This window comes from Magnolia sinica, chromosome 2 (genome assembly GCF_029962835.1).
Source record: "Magnolia sinica isolate HGM2019 chromosome 2, MsV1, whole genome shotgun sequence".
NCBI classification, from domain to species: Eukaryota; Viridiplantae; Streptophyta; class Magnoliopsida; order Magnoliales; family Magnoliaceae; genus Magnolia; species Magnolia sinica.
This window is the reverse complement of record NC_080574.1, coordinates 120674215-120695547: the sequence shown is the minus strand read 5'-3', so window position 1 is coordinate 120695547 and position 21333 is coordinate 120674215. Positions and strand designations below refer to the sequence as shown.

Below are 21333 nucleotides of genomic sequence, written 5' to 3'. Positions count from 1 at the left end.
CGGGCAATAACTCTTGCAATTGATTTTGAAAAGGTTCACTGTGGCTGAAGTTACAATAAACAAAGTAGTCCATTACGTAGTAGAGAATTCCACTATGGCTACATGTAACGGGCTAGCTTTCTCCTCTTTTCCCCCCTCTAATTAATTGATAAGGCTATGGTAATAATGAATTGAGCTAATAGATCTGCATTCACAGATGTGCATTTGAAAAGGAGGAAACAATCAAAATAGATGCATAAGAAAATGCAACCATCAAAAAATAAAGCACCAATGGTTCGTCTCTCACTTCCAAAAGTGAATCTAACCTTGGACTAACAGTTTAGAGAGAACTGAAAGAAGAGGTACCATGAGACCACTTCATTTTTTATTTTATTATTTTGGTTGTTAAACAAATCAGTGATATGATGCACAAATGATCCACAGTAACTGGAAATTGATCAATGAATTCATATAATACGCATCATTCCTTCCAAGATATTTAAAAAAAAAAAAAAAAAAAAAAAAATCCTAGAATATGTATCATGTGTGAATGCACGAATGAAACTAAAAATGCTAAAAATTCCCATCAGAAAAATCAGGAACAAAATATAATTAGATCTTAACATAAAGGAAAGCAAAACTCAACTTCCCATCTCCAAGTCTCATGGTTACACTAGTCAAAAATAGCAATGGTAGTGAGAACTCAAGATACATGATAGATGCAGTTTGCTATTTATTTAGCAATTGATCAGATCCCAAAATGGAATGCTAAACATTTTATTATCCCTGGGAGAAAATGAATGGAATGCATCTTCAAAGATACAAGCAGGAAACTGAGAGAAGGATGAAAACTATGGCACCATCTCCCCTAAGTGGTTTGAGCATAATCACATCCCAGTATTCAAGCATAAGTATAGCTTTTAGCATCAATAAATAGTATAATTATAGAAAATGCAATGTACTTGTATAGTGTTAGTGGGTGGGTGGGTGTGTTCATGTACACAGTTTTGTATGCTCTTCAGGAGCATGTAAGTGTGTTTCTAGTGATATAATAAAATGTGTGTTAGGTCTTGTTGCCCTAACACGCAATATAGAGCTTCTCTCTCTAGACTCTCTCTTCTCTACTCCTCTTTCCTTCTCCTTCTTAAATCTCTCAAGTCAACTAGGTATCAGAGCAGGGTTCTTTGCGTTGATTGGTGCTACGGTAATCTCCTGACGTCAGCAACCATGCGGTTGATGTTAGCTACCGTACAAACTGTATGGCTCCTTTTTTATAGGGAAGCACATGGTTTAGTACACCTCGAATTTGGAAGATTTATGATGATTTTTAGAGCTCATCTAACATATGTTTCAACCATTTCTCTTTCAGCAGAAAAAACCCCTAAATCTCTGTTTTCTTCAATTTTTCCCAAATTGGTAGCTGTCTCTTGAGATTCTCAACACATGATGGTCAAATTCACTGTATTTGACTCTTCATGGAGTTGTTTCTGAGAGAGTAAGTGATTTGGGGGTGCTGTCAAGCCAAACAGAAGATCGGCGGTGCTGCTTTTAGGTCTTAGGGGGTCTGACTGTACACTGGAGCCCACATTGATGCTTGATCTTCATGTGTACAGCATTGATTTTGCTGGGTTCAAGCCTACTATGATCTTTGTAATTGACTTTCTCTTCTTCAACTGTGTCTGGTCCCCCAGACCATCAGTTTATGTCACTTTGTGACTGTTTCTGTCCTGTGCTCCTCTCTTCGAGCTGTTTGCTCCTGGGTTTCGTGTGTGTGGCCCAAAGTGTTTCATAATAGTAACGGTGGCCATAACAGTCACCGTCGTTACCGTTACGATGCAGGCCGTTACGGCCTTTTTAATTTTTTGGAAAAACCTGTTTCGAGACTGTTGCAGGCAGTTTTTACTATAACAGCCATTACGGCCGTTTCAACCCCATAATACGTAACGGTTATGGCTGTTACCATTACGTAACGGCCATTATGTAACTATTTTTGTATACCATGGTGCAGACCCTTATAGAGGACAAGATTTCTTTGGAATCTGCTATGGGATCTTTGGAATCTTATCTCTTATTAATCACAACCATAAAGTTAAATGGTAACAACTATTTGCAGTGGCCTCAATCCATAAAGTTGTTTTTAGGGAGAAGAGATAGACTTTCATATATATTGGATGAAGCCCCATATTCTACATATGAGAATTTCAAGAGTTGGACCAAAGAAAACTACCAAGTCATGGCTTGGTCGCTTAATAGTATGGAATCGACTGTGACTAATTCCGTCATGTTTCTAACCTCAATGAAAAAGATATGAGACAACCTTCATGATGTGTATTCAGAAACTCAGAATATATCTAGAATGTTCATGTTGATCCCATGAATCTCCAACATCATGGGATTTCAACAACATTCAAGATCCTTGAAGGACTACTTTTCTGATTTTTGGGGTATGTGGGATGAGTTGGACCTCTATCATCCTCTTCCTTCTAACCGTACGACGGACTATGAAAACATATGGAAGTAGTGTGAAGAAACCAAAATTATGCAATTCTTTTCTAGTCTCAGCCTTGCGTATCATGGTGTTTGGAGACAAATTATAGCCATAGATTTTGTTCCTTCTCTAACAGCTATATACGCCATGTGTAAAAGGGTCACCACATTTTTTGCCTCGCCCTTTGTTTCGCTAGATCGATCTGCATATGCTATTGGAGAACGGTCTTCATTTAGCCATGGCTATAGAGGCCCCGCATGGGGTATTCAAGGACATGGACGAGATTCTAGATTGACTAATCGAGGCAAGGGCCGTGATGTTGATCGTAAAGGATGTGGAAATCGTGGCTATGGTGGATGAGGACTTAGACATGACGAACATCACTCTTGTACTCACTGTGAGGGCACCAACCACTCTGTTGATCGTTCCTAGGATCTTGTTGGTCGCACATCTTTGGCGGGTGTGTTAGTGGCTGCTAGTGCCTCCATTAGTTCCGACAAGACTTTAGAACCGACTACAGCAAAGAAGTCTACCTCAGGTCCTCGAGTGATTCCATTCTACTGTCCCATGAGGTCTATGATGGCTTAATGGGACTGCATGTGCATGAGGTCTCTGATACATGATACATCTAGAGCCCTTATAGCTCAATCAGGTACTGCTCTCCATGTATCCTCTCCTTCCACTTCCTAGGTCATTGACTCTGGAGTTTCCTCACACATGACTAGTAAGCCTCGTTTGTTTAGTTCCTATATTTCTTCTATCTAGTCACACGTTGTCCCAACTGCTGATGGAAACCAAACTTTTGTATCTAGATCCGATTCCATCAAGCTTTTTCCCATTATGCACTTATCTTCAGTTCTGCATGTACCTAGCTTTCCACTCAATGTATTATTTGTCAACTCTCTTACGAAATCCTTGAATTATTCAGTAACTTTCTTTCTTTCTCGTTGTTGTTTTAGGACATCCAAATGAAGTGAATTGATTGGTGGGGGCATGAACGTGGAGGAATTTAATTTTTTTTGATGATGCACTTGTGATATCATTTAATGCCTTGTCCTTAAATAAGGAGTCGATGTCCCAAAGGCATTGTCTCTTAGGCAAGGTGTTCGGTATCGGTATCGGTAGGCGTAACGGTGCCCACCGTTACCGATACGGATACGGCCTGTGTCGGCTAATATGGGTCCCATAATGGTGCAAAATTATTTTTTTTACCAAAAAAAAAAATTTGAAAAAATATGGTTTAAATCCGGAATATTCTAAATATTCTAAATATGCATTCATTTATAATTTGGAACATGTTTATGGTAGTGTAATGGTCCACTCTTTGGTGAGAAGTTGTATCAGACTGTCTGATGAATTTATGAACCAGACAACCTAGATTTGACTGCAAAACTCATATATTTAATTTTCTAACTATCTACTATCAATGATAAATATATTAAAAAGAATATAATATCAAAATATCTTACATGTGTAGGTGTTTGCAATTATTTTTCATAATTTATTCTATATTAAATTATTAAGTTATTAACATACCTGAGGAGGAGTGAGGTCTCTACTCTAGAGTCTAGACTAGAGTCCAGACTTGCATAAACTATAATGTTCATTCTATTTTAAAGTTTTCATTCTTCAACATGTCAGAGACTTCTCCTCCTATCCTGTTCCTGTGGCTGTGATTCATGTCCTATGACTCCTATCATCCTCAAGTCAAGAATATAAAAAAAACAAAAAAACAAAAACAAAATTAGTAGTGTCTGATATACTCCCCTGCAACTTGATTAAGGATTATTTGCTTGGTTGTAAATGGAGTTATTTTAAATAAAAGTTCGGCATTGTCAAGTGTATGCTTGCAATAGTACTGCTGCAAATACTTACCTTGATACAAATATACACTTACAATTACCATAATAAAATTCACAAGTCACCAACAAAATGAAAATCTGTTTTTTTTTTTTTTTGTGGTTGCTCGACCTCCACATCATCGTCACCGTCAGGCTGAGGCTGTCCAATAGGTGGAGGTGTTGTATAACCATAATATTTAGTGCCAGAAGGAAATACTAGGTCAACAAAACCAGAGGATGACTGATCCCGACTAGGCAACGACTTCGACCCCGAGTAAGGATATCCACCAATGCCCGTTGAATAGCCATACTAGTGCCCGTCCTCAGGCTGTTGAGAATCTTGAGATTGAGAGTGTATCTGTGATGAGTAACTTGGATTTGGATCTGGACATCTATAATCATATGGATATGGATCGGGAGGACTACTCCACCATGAATGTGATGGAACAGGCTCAGTATAACCATAACCATAATCCAATTGGCCATAAGAATATCCATCATAATGCCCAGGATCATGGGCCCACTGATGTTCCAGACCTCCTGGACCCGGTACACCACTAGACCTTCCCTCCTCCTACTGGCTGTATCGTGACTCGGTACACTCATAAGTTCGACCTCGTGTTCTTCCTTATTGATGTTCATCGGCTTCGCGATCTGTAGACAGTTGTATGGGGTGTTGAGCAATACCAAAAGTGTCAACACCAGGGGCAGGGGCGTCATCATCACCATCATCCGACACGGTCACGCTAACACTGCTCGTACTCTTCCGTTGATCTTAATCCGTACTTGGCATAAAAGTTGCCCCTCTTTTTGAGTCCAACACAGATGCACGACTCTCTTGTTGCGTTGTGCATATTAGTAGGTCATCAACTTCCAATTCTTCACTATCCTCTTTAATTTGTTTTTCCCTTATTTCCAACTAAGGTAGAAGCGGGTCGTCCTCATCATAAATATTGTCCAAGTTTATTAGACAGCAGTCTGTGTCATCGGCACTTGTAATGCTCTTATGATGTTGTCGCATTCTTAGCTTCATATTGTAGTGCATGAAGACAAGTCTATCCAACGTCCTAGTCTGCAATCTATTCCTATTCTTTGAATGAATAAGTGCAAAACAACTGCAATTCCTTTCACAGTTAGAAGATGTTGTCTAACTCAAAACTTTCACTGCAATTTTTTGGAAAGCTTTCGTACTCTCTCCGAAATTTATCCATCATTTGACCGGTTGCAACCCAGATACTGCATGCTGTGCAAGAGCATCTTCAAAGTTACCCAGGCGATTTTCAAATGTATCTAATTCATTCAAAAGCTTTATTTGCATATCTAAGTCAGGCTCTAATCTCTTTATCACATTCTTTAGCCCGACACGAACTTCATTATCTGCAACAAATGATTGGGCATATTTGTACCTAGGATTTAGGTAGTAACCTGCTGCATGAAGATCGTGGAGTCGTATTGTCCATCTCTTGTCGATCATCCTCGAATAAGACTCACAGCTTCTACAATTACGTTAAATTGCCAACTTCGCCTTATCCATGGCATCGTATAAGAAGCCCATGGTAGGTGATTCGTCGGTTTTAACAAGACAGAATACCCTCATTAGTGGCTCCATCGCCTTTAGGATCAACTTGACCCTCTTCCAATATTTGTTGTCCCACATGGTGTTGGCCACTTCAACCGGTGTCCTTGATGTCTTCTGCCCATGTTTTGTATTGAGCCAATCTCGACAAACGAACATCTCACTCAACTCTCCCCTATGCTGGTGTAAACTCTTTAATGTTATAAAGTTGGTTGCGAATCTAGTCACCGCATGCCTCAGCAACTCTCGTCCTTTCGTGAACTTCCTCATTATTGTGACTACTCGATTATGGTTGTAAATAAACGTCGACACTTCTCTTGCCCTTTCGACCATTTCCTTAACATTCTTCTTCTTTCCAATATCTTCGAATATAAGATCAATACAATGGGCAGCACATGGTGACCAAAAAATATATGGTCTCTTTTTCATCAACTTATGTCTTGCAAGCTTATATAATGTTTCATTATCTGCACAATTTACATCACATTCTCCTCTATAATCCCATCCACAACTTTATCCATTAGTCCAAAAATATAATCATATTTTTTTGTTGCGGCTAAGGCATCAATTGACTTATGGTATATAGTTCTCAAGTGGCAGTACACCATAAAGTTGATCATACTGCGTCTGGTTGGGCCAATCCAACTATCGCACATGATCGTGCACCCTCTGGCCTGCCATACAGGTTTAAAGGTAGCCACGTATGCTTTCACATCCGCATACTCCGCATCTGTCTATTTTTCCCTAATATCCCTAGCTGTGGGAGCTTTAATTCCTTCACTTGCTTCTGCTGCTGCATTAATTACCACCTGCCAATATGGAGAATTGGCCGCGTTAGGAGGTATGTTGGCATGTATAAATAACTTTGCTGCTGCCCTACCTAGCTTCTCAATGGAAGTTCTACTCTACATTTGTTTTATCTTCTTTTGTTCAGTTGATTATTTCCTAAACAAGATTGGATCAATAAAGGGTCTCCTAGGCTCATTTACTTCTTCATCCAAATGTATAGGGACATCACGTGAAGATGCCTCTTGTCGGCTCCCAAACATATGTTGTAACCCACCAAACCTACCCCCCCCCCCTATATCACGTATTGACTCACTCGCACCAAACATGTGACGACGTTCTTCCTCTTCACGAGTAAGACGCAAGATCTCTCTCTCTTAGCTATAGTTAATTCCCGATCTGAATCTTCGTCAGAATCAATAATATCTTCATCACGAACGCCCATATATTGAGGACCAAACACCTCCTGTCAGGCCGCATCCAAAATCTCATCTTTCTTCTTTTGTCTAGCAGCACGTTTACCTTTTGACGCATCCAGACTGGCTTACATTAAAATCATTATTTCTTTTGCTACTCTAGTACATCCCGCAACTTGACCCTTTCGATGTACCAAATGTTGTTTGAAACGCGTAATTCCTCCAGTTACTAGTCTCTCACAATAATTGCACTTCATTTGGTGCCTAGTACCACTAACCCTCTGACAATGTTGCCATCCAATATCCTCACTTACTTATTGGCCAAACCCAGACATTTCCTTAGGTAGATTAGATATGACCTATGTCTATGTGAGATTGTGAGTCTAATGTAGGAGAATGAATTAATTAATTTAAATATCGAAAACCTAATCTAAATAAATTAATGACAGAAAGTTCAAACTTCTGAATCTAATCAAAAAAGATGATTTTATGTTCTAAACCCTAAGAAGCTCCAAAACCTATCCAAAATAATATATATATATATATAAACATAAAGTCACTAATTGGAAAATATTAAAAAATAATAATATAAAAACACAACAATAATCTGTTAAATGGACATTAATATGTTCTACTATGATTAACACATCATATTCTACCATTAAAACACCAATACATTGAATAAAAAATGATTTTTAGAATTTTAAAAAAATGGGTGAAAATAGTGCGTAAATAGAAAAAATATAAAATCATAACAATAGTCTGTTAAATGGACATTAATATATTCTACTATGATTAACACATCATTTTCTACCATTAAAACAGCAATACATTGAATAAAAAATGATTTTTCGAAATAAAAAAATGGCCGAAAATAGTGCGTAAATAGAAAAAATTTATAAAAATATATAAAATCACAACAATAATATGTTAAATGGACATTAATATGTTCTACTATGATTAACACATCATATTCTAACATTAAAACAGCAATACATTGAATAAAAAATTATTTTTAGAATTAAAAAAAAGGCCGAGAATAGTGCGTAAATAGAAAAAAATATTAAAAAAATATAAAATTACAACAATAATCTGTTAAATGGACATTAATATGTTCTACTTTGATTAAAATATCATATTCTACCATTAAAACAGCAATATATTGAATAAAAAATGATTTTTTGAATTTTTTAAAAAATGGCTGAAAATAGTGTGTAAATAGAAAAAAATATAAAACAATATAAAATCACAACAATAATCTGTTAAATGGACATTAATATGTTCTACTATGATTAACACATCATATTCTACCATTAAAACAGCGATACATTGAATAAAAAATGATTTTTAGAATTTTAAAAACAAATGGACGAAAATATACGTAAATAGAAAAAATATAAAATCATAACAATAGTCTGTTAAATGGACATCAATATGTGCTACTATGATTAACACATCATATTCTACCATTAAAACAGCAATACATTGAATAAAAAAATTATTTTTCAAAATTTTAAAAAAAGGCCAAAAATAGTGCGTAAATAGAAAAAAATATTAAAAAAATATAAAATTACAACAATAATCTATTAAATGGACATTAATATGTTTTGCTGTGATTAACACATCATATTCTACCATTAAAACAGCAATACATTGAATAAAAAATGATTTTTTGAATTTTTTTTTAAAAATGGCCGAAAATAGTACGTAAATAGAAAAAAATATAAAATACATATATAATCACAACAATAATCTGTTAAATGGACATTAATATGTTCTGCTATGATTAACGCATCATATTCTACCATTAAAACAGCAATACAATGAATAAAAAATAATTTTTCGAATTTTTTAAAAAATGGCCAAATATAGTGCATAAATAGAAAAAAAAAACTATATAAAAAAATATAAATTCACAACCGTAATCTGTTAAATGGACATTAATATGTTTTACTATGATTAACACATCATATTTTACCATTAAAACAGCAATACGTTAAATAAAAAATGAATTTTCAAATTTTTAAAAAAATGGCCGAAAATAGTACATAAATAGAAAAAAATATAAAATCACAACCATAATTTGTTAAATAGACATTAATATGCTCTACTATGACTAACACAGCATATTCTACCATTAAAACAGCAAAACATTGAATAAAAAGTGAATTTTCGAAATTTTTTTTTTTAAAAAGCCGAAAATAGTTCGTAAATAGAAAAAAATATAAAATATATAAAATCACAACAATAATCTGTTAAATGGACATTAATATATTGTACTATGATTAGCACATCATATTCTACCATTAAAACAACAATACATTGAATAAAAAATGATTTTTCAAATTTTTTAAAAAATGGTCGAAAATAGTACGTAAATAGATAAAAATATAAAAATATATATAAAATCACAACCATAATCTATTAAATGGACATTAATATGTTCTACTATGATTAACACATCATATTCTACCATTAAAACAGCAATACATTGAATAAAAAGTGATTTTTCGAATTTTTTTAAAAAAAAGGCCGAAAATCAAGGTCTTCGGTATCGGTATCAGTAGGCGTAACGATGCCCACCGTTACCGATATGGATATGCCCCGTATCGGCCGATACGGGGTGTGTAACGGTGCAAATTTTTTTTTAGTCAAAAATTTATGAAAAAATATCTATTAAATCCAGAATATTCTAAATATTCCAAATATGCATTCATTTATAATTTGGAACATGTTTATGGTGGTGTAACGGTCCACTCTTTGGTGAGAATGCTATATCGGGTTGTCTGATGGATTTATGAACCTGACAACCTGGAATTAATTGCAAACCTTTTATATTTAGTTTTCTAACTATATAATATCCATATAAATTTACTATAATGAATGTAATACCAAAACATCTTATATTTTCAAGTTTTCCTTTTATTTATAGTGCTAGCACATTGCATACTTCGTGACTCACATGCATTTTATTTCAATATATAGAGTTTAGGGACTTTTGCATCCTATTATGTAATTCATATACCTAATAATTTGATATCATTTTCCCCCATAAATCTTTAAAAAAATTAAAATTAAATTGAGGTAAATTGTGTTATTGATTCAGGGCTGGTTTGGGGACCATTTGATGCCCCAAACTAGCCTCAAATTAATGCAATCTATTGGCACTTATTCCACTAATGGATTGGTGGACATTTATTGGACAGTGAAACATGAAAAATATCAAATGGTCCTATTTGAAAAAACAAGTGTATGCAAACTAATGGTAAAAATCGTAGGAGTTATTTAATTTTGACATTGTGACTTAGCAACAATGGTCCCAAAATTTAATTGGTTAATTTTGAGTTGATATATATGTCATGTATAAATTTTTAGGGCCATGTACTGAGGTCCACTCGATTATGTATTATATATCCATGTCATCCATCCGTTTTGGCAACTCATTTAAGGGCATCGGAAAAAAATAAGGTAAATCCAGATCTCAGGTGGACCACTAGTGGGCTAGGCGGGCCACCTCGATGTATTTGTATATCAATGCCATCAATATGTTTTGCCAACTCATTTTAAGGCATGGTCCAAAAATTCAGGTAAATCTAAATCTTCGGTGGACGACTAGTGAGTATCCCTTTAAAAGTGGGCCCACCTCAATGCATTTGTTGTATATCCATGTGGTCCATCCTTTTTGCCAACTTATTTTAGGGCATGGTCCAAAAAATGAGGCTGATCCAAACTTAGGTGAACCACAAAATAAGGATTTAGTTCCCACCATTAAAAATTTGTTAAGACATTTTTATTTTTTTTTGTATCAAGCTATTATTTGTGTTCTCCCTTCATCAAGGTCAAAGTCTATGTGACCTTATGAACAAGTTCGATGGAAAATAAACATTATAGTGGACAGCATGGATATACTACAAATAAATCAAGGTGGGGCCCACTTAACAAAACAGTGCAAATGAGGAGGCGGATTGCATACTGAGTAACTCAGTACGCTAAGCGTAATAAGTAAACTCTGTGGGGTCCACTATAATTTGTGTATTTTATCCAATCTGTCCATACATTTTACCAGATGATTTTAGGGCCCTATCTCAAAAACGAAGCATATTAAAAGCTAAAATGGACCACACCACAAGAAACAGTGTGAATTGAATGTCTACCATTGAAAATTTCTTAGGGGCCATAGAAGTTTTGGATCAAGCTTATATTTGTATTTTCCATTCATCCATGTTTGTATGATCTTATGAGAAGGTTGGATGACAAATAAACATCACTATGGGGCCTAGCAAGGTTTCAACGGTGGAAATCATTATTTCCACTATTTCATGTGGTATGGTCCACCTGAGCTTTGGATAAGCTTCAATTTTGGGCTCAACCCCTAGAATGAGCTGAAAAAGCCGATGGACAGTGTGGATAAACCACATACATTCACTGTGGGCGCAATCCGATTTCTACAAGTGCACTGTGCAGCATGCACCGCAAGTCTGCCGAACATTTTAAAAATGAAATTTGAAGTGTGTGGCTGTTTCACAGCCATGCAGTCCATTCGTTTTTCAAGAACGAAATGAAAAGAAGAGAAAGAGAGAGGGAAACCGAAAAGAAAAGAGGTAAAGGAGAGAGAGAGAGAGAGAGAGAGAGAGAGAGAGAAGAAGAAGAAGAAGAAAAGAAAGAAAGAAAAAGGTAAGTTTTTTTCCTTTCTTTTTTCTTTTTTTTTCTATTTTTCAATTTTTCTTATATTCTTGAGGCCCGTAACAGTTGTTACGATACTGTAACGGCCGTTATGGACTGTAATGGCCGTTATGGGTACAAAAAAAGGGGGGTGGCTGTTACAACCCCGTAACGCGTAATGGTCACGACTGTTACCGTTACGTATTGGCTGTTACAGCCGAAACGTAGCCGTTTTTTAACACCTTGCCGAAAATAGTGCGTAAATAGGAAAATATATATATATATAATCACAACAATAATTTGTTAAATGGACATTAATATGTTCTACTATGATTAACACATCATATTCTACCATTAAAACAACAATACATTGAATAAAAAATGATTTTTCAAATTTTTTTAAAAATGGCCGAAAATAGTGCGTAAATAGAAAAAAATATAAAATCACAACGATAATCTGTTAAATGGACATCAATGTGTTCTACTATGATTAACACATCATATTCTACCATTAAAACAGCAACACAGTGAATAAAAAATGATTTTTCAAATTTAAAAAAAAAAAAAAGCAGAAAATAGTGCATAAATACAAAAATATATATATATAAAAATTACAACAATAATCTGTTAAATGGACATTAATATGTTCTATTATGATTAACACATCATATTCTACCATTAAAACAGCAATACATTGAATAAAAAGTATAAATACCTATTTTTGAAGAATTTCTGAAAAATGGCCCACGGAGCTTTGAATCAAGAAAATCCTTAATATAACTTGTTTTGATCCTTAATTTCAAGCTAAGGGTGGTTGGAATTTGCAATAGAATAATTTAGGAAGAATTTGGAAGAGAAAAGTAACAAAAAAAGTGAAAAATCAGAGTTCCAAAAAAAAAAAAAAAAAAATAGCCGTTTTCGGACCGTTACGCCCTGACTGTTAATGGGCAATAACGGCCATTACAGTTACAAAAACAGGGGGTTGGCCGTTACGACCCCGTAACGCGTAACGGTGTCGGCCGTTACCGTTACCTATCGGCCATATCGGCCGATACGTAACCGATACCGAACACCTTGCTCTTAAGACATCAATCCTTGTGTAGGTTAAAAAAATTTATTTCCTACCATATTTGTATAAAAAATGTTAAGCTGTGAAACTTGCAAGTTCTCTGAGAATCATCGACTGTGTTCCCTCCTAGTTTAAGAGGAAACCGATACCGTTTGAATTAGTCCACTTGATGTTTGGGGTCTTTCTCATGTTACTTCTCTTTTTTTATATAAAAATTTTGTTATATTTATTGATAATTGCACAAGGATGACCTAGGTTCATCTTCTAAAATTCAAGCATAAAGTTTGTCAAGTATGAAGTTTGGATTACTTGAGATGGTTGTTTGAAAAGTCTGGAAGATTTCCAGTAAAATCTCTTTATGAGGTCTTTGGTGGAGGTTGTGCTTGAGATGAGGAAAGCCCTTCAGCTCATATTTGGCAATACAATGCCCCTCCAAAGGTGGCAGTGTTTGCATGGTTAGTGGGTTGTAAGGTCCTAACGGTGGACAAACTCCAAAAAAGGAATATGGTCCTCCCGAACGTATGTATTATGTGTTATAAAGCGGTGGAATCGATGGATCATGTCTCTATTCATTGCTCTTTCACGAGAAAAATGTGGGACAACCTCTTCCACTTGTTCGGAGTAGACTAGGTGGCTCCGAGTTTGATTGGTGACTTCTTTTTGGCATGGCATGGAGGGGGGATAGGAAAGATTGGGACTCATGTTTGGCGCATGTCCCTTATTGCAGTTCTCTAGTGTATGTGGTTGGAACGAGATGATCGTTGCTTTAGTAATAAGCAAAAGCTTGTTTCGATGGTCTTCCAAAAAGCGAAATTGATGATCAAGGAGTGGGTCTTTGCTTCAAAGTTGCTTGAGTTGTTCCCAGATAGTTGGGTTGGGTTGTAATTTTATTTTCCCTTTTGTATTCTTTTTTGGTTGCGGCATTTTAATATATTCATCATCGTTAAAAAAAAAAATGTCAAATGTCTGTCTTTTTTGCAAGACTATGGTATCTTGTCATGTACTACGAATCCCTCAACAAAATAGTGTGGCTAAGCGAAAGAACCATCACCTTCTTGAAGTTACTCGTGCCATCTTACTTGGTACGAATCTTCCAAAACGATTCTGGGATAATGACTTACTACAGTTTTCCTTATTAAGCGCATTCCATCTTGAATATTGTCATGTCTTCATTTGAAATCTTGCACCCACATGACAAACTATTCCTGTTACCCTCAAAAGTTTTTGGGTGTAAATACTTTGTTCAGATTCTTGATGAGAGTAATGATAAGTCCAATCATCGGGCCATATAGTGTGTTTTCTTAGGTTATTTTCGGTTTCAAAAGAAGTATAATTGTTATAATCCTTTGACGTGTAAGAAGTAGGTGTCAACAAATTTCACCTTCTTTGAAGAGATTTCATACTTATCTGTTAAAGGGAGATCTCTGCAGCATTCTCTTGCTAGTCAAGGGGAGCTCCTTTAGTCTAATTATAACCCTATACCTCTTTCAGTCGTATGTCTTGATGATGATATGGTATCTCCTTTGTCTGTCCCAAAGCTTATTCTTCTATATCATCGATGAACTAAAACTTCTACTAATCACCCGCCTGCCATTTCATCTACTTTTGATAGTGGTTCAGCTATAAGCTCTCACTCTCAATCGCATGACGATCTTCCCATGGCCTTACGTAAACCTTCCTGCTCATGTACAAAGCATCCTATTAGTAATTTTGTTTTCTATCAATATCTTTCATCTTCCTTCTAGTCTTTTACAGCTTCCATATCCTCCCCCCGATTGGACTAAGGCTATGATAGAAGAAATGAAAACACTGGAGAAGAACAATACTTGGGAGCTAGTTTCCTTACCTAAGGGAAAACAAAATGTTAGATGTTGATGAGTTTACACTACCAGGTATCATCCAGATGGTTCTATCGACCGTTATAAGGCACGGTTGGTCACAAAGGGTTTTACTCAAGCATGTGGCATGGACTACTTTAAGACATTCTCTTTGGTGACCAAACTTAACTCTATTCATGTAGTCATCTCTTTCCCAGTAAATTTGTTTTAGCCCCTATTTCAACTAGACGTGAAAAGTGCGTTCTTACATGGTGATCTTGTTGAGTAAGTCTATAAGGATCAGCCCCATGAGTTTTCTATGCCTCACAGTCCGCCCCTTATGTGTCGCTTAAAGAAATCAATTTATAGTCTCAAACCGTCACCACGTGCCTAGTTTGATAAGTTCAATCATGCCCGTTAGGACCTTAGATTTATTCGCAGATCGATCATTCTCCATTCATTTGTCGTCGACCCACTAGTATTACGGATTGATTGTCTATGCAGATAACATTGCGTTGTTTGGAGATGATACTAAGGGAATGGTAACTGTTAACTCTTTCCTCAAGATTAGCTTTATGATGAAAGACCTTGAGGCTTTTCGATATTTCCTAGGGATTGAAGTTGCTCAATCAAAGTCGAGAGTGGTGCTCTCTCAAAGGCAATATGCCCTTGATTTGCTCTCAGAGACAGGTACGCTAAGATGCAAGTCTGCCACTAGGCCATGGATACTACTTTGAAACTCAATCCCAATGATGGTGCTCTCATCTCTAATCCAGGGATGTATCGTTGGTTGGTTAGCCGACTTATTTAACTCACTATTATCCAGCCGAATCTTTCTTATGTTGTGGGCATTGTTAGTTAATTTGTGCATACCCCTTGTACGACGCGTCTAATGGCAGTGTATCGTATCCTATCCCAAGTCCACATTTGGTAAAGATTTGCTTTTTCAACAACACAGTCATCTTCACCCTTCTAGCTACTCCAATGCTGACTGTGTTGGAAGTTTACATGATCGATGGTCTACCTCCGAATATTGTACGCTTATGGGTAGTAATCTTGTCACTTTAAAGAGTAAGGTTGAGTATAGGACAATGACTCATGCAATATGTGAAGTTGTTTGGCTCTGAATCCTGTTACAGTAACTTGGCTATAATCCTTCAAGTCCAATTCCTTTGCATTGTGATAATCAAGTTGTCATTCACATTGCTAGCAATCATGTGTCTCATGAGTGCATGAAGCACATTGAGATTGCCTGTCACTTCATTCGGGAGAAGGTTGCTAACAAGGAAATTGCAACCCCCTTTGTTCGCTCCAAGAACAGTTGGCCAATGTCCTTACCAAATCCCTCAATCGGGATGCTCTTCTCTATATTATTAGCAAGTTAGGCATAATCAACATCTATGCTCCAACTTGAGGGGGAGTATAAAAAATGCAATGTACTTATATAGTATTAGTGTGTGGGTGTGTGCATGCACACAGTTTTGTGCTCTGGAGCATGTATATTTCTAGTGATATAATAAAAGGACTGTTAGGGCTTGTTGCCGTAATACACAATATAGAGCTTCTCTCTCTAGATTTTCTTCTATACTCTTTCCTTCTCCTCTTCTCTTCCTTCCCCTTCCTAAATTTCTCAAGTCAACTATAATAACCCCTCAACTACAAGCATTCTAGATACTTGAAGTTAGGTTGTGATGATCCCCTCCTTGTATTTATTCGTCTTTTAAACAATAAAGCTTGTGGTGGAACCTTTTACCTTAAAAATAAAAAGAAAGAAAGAAAAGTTATGCAGACTTACACCATAAGAACTATTTTATCTTATGAGCGATGCTTTCTTATGCAAACCACAATCATGAGGCTTATCATTTGCGATCAAGAGATGGACACCACAACCTACATGATAGCTAAGTCCATACAATTGTGGAACATAGGCCTGTACAGATCCATACAATATGAGTTCTATGTGTGTGACCAATCTGTCCAGACAGATCCATATAGTGGACCCTATGAATTCACATGGTTAGCCTTCTTCTTTAATCAGAATAGTCAGGCATCATTTAGTTTGCAGTTGTCTTTACTACACGGTCCTAGCTAGCTTCTATTTCTTAGCACATTGCTCAAGTATCAGCTTTCCTGCTTTTAGAAGGTTTGGACAGAAACTTGTCCAAAGAGAACCCTGTGTACATGTATCCCACACATGGTTTTATAAGATGAAATATTTATGAATGAAGTTTCTGGTTTTCTATGGATTACTACTATGGGAATATTGGGGTGAGGAGTAAGGTGCAGTACAATTCCACTAGATAAACCACATATGGTGCGACCCATATATGATTTATCAATCCTAAACCATCTATTCCATTCCACTGCTCTTTTTGCTGCTGATCTAGAATCTATCTTCTGATATTCGTGCGATATAAATCCAGCTTATCTTCCAGGCCCTTCCGAATTACATATTCTGTGTATAATAACAGTCGACTTATAAACAATTAATGGGACAGTTACTGTTTGCATACCTTCCTTTTCTCTTCTGTAGCACAATTCCGTTAATAGGGCTGTAAGTGGCAGCACATATTCTGGAACTTCCATTCCAGCTTGATGCTGCAGCACTTTCAAAATTGCCTGTAAACAGAGGGGGCAGCGAAAAAAGAATGCATTTATGTCTATGCTAATTTTCCTCAAAATCACAAAAAGAGAGCTACCTTGAAAGGTAACCTATGCTAATTTTAGGTGCACAGTGTACTTGACAGGAAGAAAGAAAAAGGATAATGGTGATATCTAGTTTCTCCCCAACCCAACAAAATCTTAGTCTCTCAAGCAAAGTCAACTCTAGTGCAGTCCGTGTGAGAGAGACACATGAAAGAAATGAAATCAGCTCAAAGAATGAGTTGCGATCATCTGTGTCCATTTTCCAAGGACAAAGGAGCAGCACAAACAGATATTGCAGAGGGTTTTTAGGGTGCCTTTTAAGAGGAAAAGAAAAGAAATGAAAAGTAACAGAGGGAAAAAATCAATGAATGGGCCTGTGGCTCTTTGGGTTTCAGGCTTGTAAGCATGATGAGATTGTTCATCTACTGTATTATGGATGACTTTTGGTCATCCCCCCCCCCCCCCCCTTTCGTAATTCGCTTTTGGTTTATATATATTTTTGAAGGGAAGAAAGACAAAGGAGCAGCCAACCAGATATTTCAAAGGGTTTTTGGGGTGACCTGAAGAAGAAAAAAAAAAAAAAAGGAAAGTAATAGATGGAATAAGTAAAGTTCCATCCTTTTTTAAAATGATGCTTGCTTGTGTTGCGGTTATCCAGAAATCCCCAAGAACCTCTAAAAGTTGACAATAGGACCCCAGGAAAAAAAAAAAAAGGCTGCTTTCATTTCTCCAAAACTACTATGATGTGCTGATTACAGGGAGAAAATTTGTTGCATCCAAAGGGAATTAAATTCAACATAGACAGGAAGGTCATCTTGATCTGGAAACTGGAAAGACCGTAAATTAAATGAGCAACAAACATATGATAATTAGATTTTTAAAAAAACTAGAATAAAGTAATGAAGCTAAGAAGCTTTTAAAAAAAATAAAACCTGATATGATGGAAGAGGACAGGAGTTTCACGTAACCATAACAATTCCAGCCTGTGGCATAACATACAACATGACAATTAAAGAAAAAGGAAGAAAAGAAGAATATAGCTGCAGTTAATATTAACAAACAGAGTACTAAACAAATAAACAATATGCATGGTATTACATCTCTCACAATAAATTTGTCTACAAAATTCAGTGATGGCAGCACCCATTGAGAAAAATAGATTGGCAAACTTCTCTGCTGAAAATTTTCATCTGCAAGACCAGAAAGAACGCCTGATATTTACATAACATAAATTGGAAGATACTGACAATTTTACTCAACAACATCAATTTGGTTATGGTAACTGCAGCAAGGGGGAAATGCACAAGACCTGAAGCATGGAGGAGGATCCTGTGTGTAACAAATGACTGCAAGGAGAGGAAAGAGTAAATGAGGCTCTCTGTGCAACTCCTGAAAGACCTATCATTGGAAGGTCATGATGATCTGATAAAGACAAAAAGAAGAACGTAGATAATTAACTTGGAGCTTTGCTAAGTGCACAAGTGTGTGCAATAAAGGTCACGTATATAGGCGAGATGTGCCAACAAGGCACATAGGTGCGAGATCCAATTCACTCATCCGGTTGGTCCGACCTTCTACATGTAATGCAGGGGCATTTTCACACCGGGCTCGAGTGGGGTGGCCTGTGGGATGCGGGGGCACACTCGGGGTGGGCGGCCTATGTGAGGCGGAACCCATGTGATTTTGGGCCCATGAGGGGGCGGAACCCCTGTGATTTGGGGCCCCTGAGGAGGGTTCGGCCGAAGACCTAACCCTTGGATGTGGGGCCTGGGCTATGAGATAAAGGGATTAATTCGCCATGCTCTATCAGTTCAAGCTTTTAGAGCAAGTGGTTAGTTGTCCTACGTCAACATGTTTTCTCAAAAATAAATATGGTCCACTCAGCACCTGAGCCCTCAGAGCTGTACATTTATTTTGCAAATTGTGGCCCACCGTACCAGTGGGTCAACATGATCCTTGGGCTAGGGCATTAATACAATGGTTCCTTCTAATGGATGGATTGGATATCGAACCTATCATGCCATGTTGGCACATGTGTGGCATGTACATGAGCTTTACTGCACACGTGTGTACGCTTAGCAAAACTCTTAAGCTTGACCAGTCAATTACATGCTCAAATGTGACAGGTCCCAGCATGGGCCAATGAAGAAAAATGATCATTCAAGTCAGAACCTCATAATTCCACTCTAGTTTTTCTATGATGATTTGAATGTATAATAGCCAGCAGGAGCACTTTAGGAGGAAACATTCAAAAAAACAAGCAAAAAAACTTGGAAAATACTCTTCAAAATTGATGATGATGATGGATGTAGGCTATATGATTATACACCCACCTAAGTGATTGTAGCAAGGGAAGTACAGTTGTATGGCCCACCTAGTCTTTCTTCTTGGTCATGTTGTCCATTACTTGGTTATATTGGGTCCATGAAGGCATATAGGTCATATTGTAAATTTGTAATATACAAGGGGCATTATTGTCCTTTTTTTCACCTTAGAGATTATAAACAAGAGGGTGGGACGTCCAACCCTACTTCTCTTTTTCCTCCAGTCTCCTTCTTTCTTCTCATGCCTCACTTTTCCCTTCTTCCTTTCTCTTCTACACAAAACTACATGTATTAAAGCAATAATCAATCTAATCCGGACCTCTTTCTATTCCTCATTTCATAAAACCCTCTATTCTCTTTTCTTCTCTTGTTCTTCATATTTCCCTTGTGATGAGAGTTCCTAAAGAAGCCTCGGATTTTCCTTCTTTTGGTATGTCGACATCTATAATGGCCTGCGTGTGAAGGTGTGAATGGCAAGCATGTGATCATCACTCTTTCTTCTGTTAAGTTGGAATCAGTGTTTTAAATAGCTATGCTATGTAGCGTGTAGCTTATGCTACGTAGCGTAGCTTAGCCTTAACGCTACGTAGCGTATGAAAATAGCTTAAGTTGTGTGTAGCCTACGCTACATGATAATTTGCATATGCTACATGCTATAGACTATACGCTATACACTATATAGCTTACATTACAAGTTATTTTTCACTACAATAAAATCAATTATGTTTTCAATGATTTGTTACATCTTCCTATTTTCAACAAAAATTAGATAATCTTTTCAATGCTTTTAGTAAAATAATATAAGTAACAATATTAAATCAGTTTCGTTGCTCTACCTTTATACTTAATCATTGTCCTTATTACTTTAGGTTGCATTTAGTTGCACCAAATATCATGCAATTTTGTTAAATTTCATTATTAATCAGTATAATTTGCTGCAGAATATTATGAAATTGGTGTAACCAAGTGCAACCTTGAATAAAAATCCAGTAGCTTACGCCTCACGCTTCGGAGGGGTGAGCGCTACACTACATGCTATTCGTTATTTAAAACACTGGTTGGAATGTGTTGGCTGGTTGGTGCGTCTGGTGCCACAGTACATATGTGGAGAGTACAGTTGAAGCGGTCTTCTTCCTTGAAGCATCAGCCGCCATCCCTCTAAGCAGTGTACCCTGGAAGTATACTCACTGAGGGGCAACTAATCAACGGGTGAGAGATATCGGGAGACCAATCAAAAGCCAACATGGGAAAATCAGACATCTTGTTTTGGAGAAAGCATTGCGTCTCTTTCAGCAGGCTCTATTTCTACAGCTCAGCAGCAAAGTACATTTGGGGACATGGTCATGCTCTCCAAGGATGAATACTCCAACTTGTTGACAAATCAGCCATCTCCAATGCTACCAGTGTTTTCAACATCCGTATCGATGCATGCATCGCACCCTAGGTATATGGAAACATATCAGCATCCCATGCGAAATATTGCATGTACTGGGGACTGTGTAGCTGTTTAAGGGAAACTTGGGAAATATTGAGAAAATGATGTAATTGTTTTATAAAACTTCAGGAGATGTTAAAAGAGACACGATTACACACTTAGAACTCAAAATAGTACAAAAGAACAAGAATATATAATACGTTTCTTTTGTATAGAGTCCTAAATTATGCACCATCTGACTGAAGTGATGCATTTCTAACATGAAAGATTTCATATAATTTACAAATCATATAA

The 21333-nt window shown here is 36.7% G+C and overlaps 1 protein-coding gene across 11 annotated transcripts in view; it reads right to left on the bottom strand.

Moving 5' to 3' along the window:
* Positions 1-21333, bottom strand: part of LOC131237495 (DNA repair protein XRCC2 homolog) — a 64134-nt gene that overhangs the window by 3360 nt on the left and 39441 nt on the right. Inside the window, exons 8-12 of one of the 11 annotated variants that reach the window (XR_009167278.1) lie at positions 18590-18626; positions 18379-18470; positions 18213-18263; positions 17148-17253; positions 24-44 (exon numbers count right to left, since the gene is read on the bottom strand). Coding sequence is in view for 7 of the 11 variants with exons in the window: in XM_058235293.1 (XP_058091276.1) it covers positions 4105-4160; positions 17148-17253; positions 18388-18470; positions 18590-18626 (282 nt within the window). In the remaining 4 variants the exon portion in view is untranslated. The other 10 variants (XR_009167277.1, XR_009167276.1, XR_009167280.1 and 7 more) reach the window with 10 other exon arrangements.